The sequence below is a fragment of the Nannospalax galili genome, unplaced genomic scaffold (genome assembly GCF_000622305.1).
Source record: "Nannospalax galili isolate Female #2095 unplaced genomic scaffold, S.galili_v1.0 scaffold551, whole genome shotgun sequence".
Lineage (NCBI taxonomy): Eukaryota > Metazoa > Chordata > Mammalia > Rodentia > Spalacidae > Nannospalax > Nannospalax galili.
In genome coordinates this window covers 28,474-32,248 of record NW_008329034.1, presented here as the reverse complement: position 1 = coordinate 32,248, position 3,775 = coordinate 28,474, and the positions used below count along the sequence as shown (strand labels likewise).

Here is a 3,775-nt window from a genome sequence, read left to right as displayed (position 1 = left end):
ATCATTTTTTAATGAATTCTCCACCTAGAAGTAACTTCCTTAGTGCCCACTTAATGGTCTCATTCCTCAGACTATAGATAACAGGGTTGAGTACTGGGGAAACTACTGTGTAAAACATAGAGAGCATGAGATCTAGAGAAGTTGTTGAGCCTGAGGTTGGCTTTAGATATGCAATGGCAGCTGTGAACAGGAAAAATGAGACCACACAGAGGTGGGGAAGACAGGAGGAGAAGACTTTAGACCAACCTTCCCCAGAGGGTATCCTGAGGACTGTGGAGAATATCTGGATGTAGGAGAGGCAAATGGCAGTGAAGCAAGCAGTTCCCACCACAGCCAGGAAAGCAGCCACTCCAGTCACTCCAAGGTAATCATTGGAGCAGGAGAGCTTGAGGAACTGGGGGACATCACAGAAGAACTGGGGGATTATTTTGGCCCTGCAGAATCTCATAGAGAAAGTGGGTGCTGTGTAACAGGATCCTGAGATTCCTCCACTTATCTACACAAGTGTCACAGCCCACCTGCATGTTCTGGGATTCATGACGATCTCATAGTGCAGTGGGAGGCATATGGCCACATAGTGGTCATAAGACATCACCGTGAGAATGGTCAACTCAGCACCACCTAAGGATACGAAGAAAACCTGCAGCACACACTGGGCATAGGAAATGTATCCACTGCCAGTCAGGGAATTGTGGATAGACTGGGGAACAGTGGCAGACAGGGAGGAGAGGTCAAAAAGGGAAAGGTGTTTAAGGAAGTAATACATTGGAGATTGGAGCTGTGGGTCCAGCGTTGTGATGGTGATGATGATGAAGTTACCTGCCAAGCCCAACAGGTACATCAGCAAGAAGAGCCAAGCATATAGGATCTGCAGCTCCCTCTTGTCAGAGAACCCCAGGAGGCAGAAGCCACTCACTATGGTTATGTTTCTCACAATCATGTTGACAATAGAAATTGTGGAAGCAGCTGGAAAATAAAAATGTGAAATGAAACACAAAGAATGCACAAAAAAGTATGGCTTTAATTAGCACTGTTTGGTTCAACAACTAATGGCAGAGAATCTGTGTAAATTATCAGTTATGTACTTCATGTGAGGTTTAAAGGATAAAGTTCAGATTCTTAAATATTTGGAGCTCAGGGTTTAAGTACAAAACTAGTTGCTTCAGAAGGATGAGCCTGACATCATGTTAGCAACACTATCTCAGAAAAAAGTTGATTTACTTCATAAAATATTTCTTCCCTTCAACTGGCAAAACCCATTACTGTGAAATAAGCAGTAGGAATACAGTGCTGGGATATTGGTGAAAGGATTCTGAATTTTGGCTCCAATACATTTGTGCAGTGCACTGAATTTAAGCAGCTCAGTATGACCCTGTAAGCCACAACTTTTGAATTTGAACAATAACTCTCTATGGAGATTTGACATCAGCCTCATTTCTAGCAGATAACATGGGCAACACAGTAAGAAACTTCTTTATTTTGACCACTAGGGGCTAAATGGGCTGTGCTTCTCTTTTCCCTCAACAATCATAGTCAATGGATCTGAGATCAAAATCAAAGCAAGAATACTCCTGCCATACGGGATTGTATACTCACACAGTTCTTTCATACTAATCTCAGGTTCGGTATTTCCCTTCTTATGTCCAGTACCAATCATCTGGTGTTTAGGAATTTCTCTTGCTTGTCCAATGGACTTAACTCCTATTTACATCACTTGCTCAGCTACAGTGGTGGAAATTTTTCTGAACACTCTCTTAAGCATCGGCAGTTGAAAAGAAAGCAAAAATGTGAGAAGTGGGTTAAGATTGGAAGGAAAGTATTCACATCTGCAGTGTGTGACCTCAGAAGTAGATGAGATTCATGGGGGTCTCCGTTTGTCATAACAGAGAAGACAGTTTGTATTTCCTGATCCACAGATATATCTTTGTTGGATGGAGATGGCCATCAGTGTGTACCTCAGAAGTAGATGAGATTCATAGGGTTCTCCCTTTGTCATAACAGAGAAGACAGTTTGTATTTCCTGATCCACAGATATATCTTTGTTGGATGGAGATGGCCATTCACTCTCCCTCTCCAAAATGCCCCCTGGCATGTGAAGGCTAATCAGAGGCCAGTGTTGATGCTCCCTCTTCTGAGTGACACTTGTGGTCTTGGCAACAAGTACACAAGACTATCTACCTGTGCTTTGATGGTTTTCTTTTCCCTGTGGAATCTCACGTTTCCTTGTGTCCAGGTCACTTATCAGATTAGAAAGGATGTCTGGTGGAATCCTCTTTCTCAAGGGCAGGTCTTCCTCATGCTTCGTAAAGCTGAGATAGCCATTTTTCCATCTCATGTCAGCCTCCTGGGGATAGCACAATCAATGTTCCCTTCTCACACATTTATTTTGAAGAGGCTTACCTGACGTCTGCCTACTCACAGTTCATTGTTTGATTTAGAGACCAAATCTGTATTTTGTCCAACATTCAGGTGACTCAGAGAAGGAGACATAGAGGTGGGGGGAGAGGAGGAGAGGGGAACCAGAGTAGAAGAATGGACATCTAGGTGAGTATTTGAATTTTTCTGTCACACCTGAAAATATCAGTATCTATTTTTTAAATAAATAGTTTAAATATCAGGATCTAGTCTATGTACTGAAATCTCATATTTATCCTTCTATAATTTTCTATTGACTATTTATTCCTAACAAAATATCTAAACATAAAATGCAAACCTTGTGTGACTGACTGATACAAAAGCTATATAATGAATTTTCTAATTCCAAGTTTTTTTTGTTCAATTTTCCATTGAATTTATGAATAACACCATTGTTAATAAATAATTTTGAACATCTAATATTTTGATCTTTCATTTTTCTAATGGTTTACATATAGATATGGAAGTGAGTTACCTTAATACATGTGTAGATTCATTTGTACAAGATGCATATCATCCTAAGTCTTTCACAATGTAAGTGTCCATGCACAAAGGAATTTCAATAATTTCTCTAAATACTGAAAGAAAATTGAACTGTGAGGGGCCTTGAGGTTCATACCATATCTCTCATGTAAACTTCATATCCACATATATAAGGGTGTAGGGCCATTGAGAGAATGGCCACATCTACAGTCAAAGTATTCCATCAGAGCAGAAAATATGGAACTTTGTTTTAGAATATGCATACGTATAAAACATTAATTGTTACCAATATGTTTTTTTCACTAAACATTCCTCATTTTTAGCATGTTTATATGAAATAAATATACACACTTGGTTTTTCTTTTATTTTTCAGTAATGGGGGCATCCTTACAGCATAGAATCATATTCCTACCTTTGTAAACATTATTTAAAGGGTGTATAGAGCTGTCAGAAATTCCATGGAATCCTTTCTTCATTCATGATTCGAAAACTCACGCCATATGTCTTAGTATGTAGGTATTTCTCCAGGCTGACTAGCGAGTTCTGACAATTCCTAGTTACAGTCAGAGATTTTCAAAAGGTATTTCATCCCTTGGGGACAGGTTTGCATCAGGGTTTCTTTGGGCAAGTGGGATCATTGCAAATGAAAGCCTGAATTTAATGAACAGAACTCCCCATTTTCTTTCTATCCCCTGAGACATGAGCCATTAGAACTCCAGGTAATGGGAGAGGGAGGTAGTGAGCTTGGGGTATGTTTTCTCCAGCTCAGTGGTTCTCATTTCCTATCTGACACGAGAGTCTGCTGGAGAGCAGGTGACAACATCTCATGGGCCTGAGCCCCACACTCAGAAACTTTGATACATGAAGCCTCAGTTT

At 40.2% G+C, this 3,775-nt stretch overlaps 1 protein-coding gene across 1 annotated transcript; it reads right to left on the bottom strand.

The window, feature by feature from the left end:
- Nucleotide 1: 1 nt before the first annotated feature.
- LOC115069786 (olfactory receptor 14J1-like) lies at nucleotides 2–940 on the bottom strand. The gene is given in 1 exon segment (XM_029562013.1): nucleotides 2–940. A coding segment is annotated over 1 exon segment (939 nt).
- Between the last annotated feature and the right edge of the window lie 2,835 nt (nucleotides 941–3,775).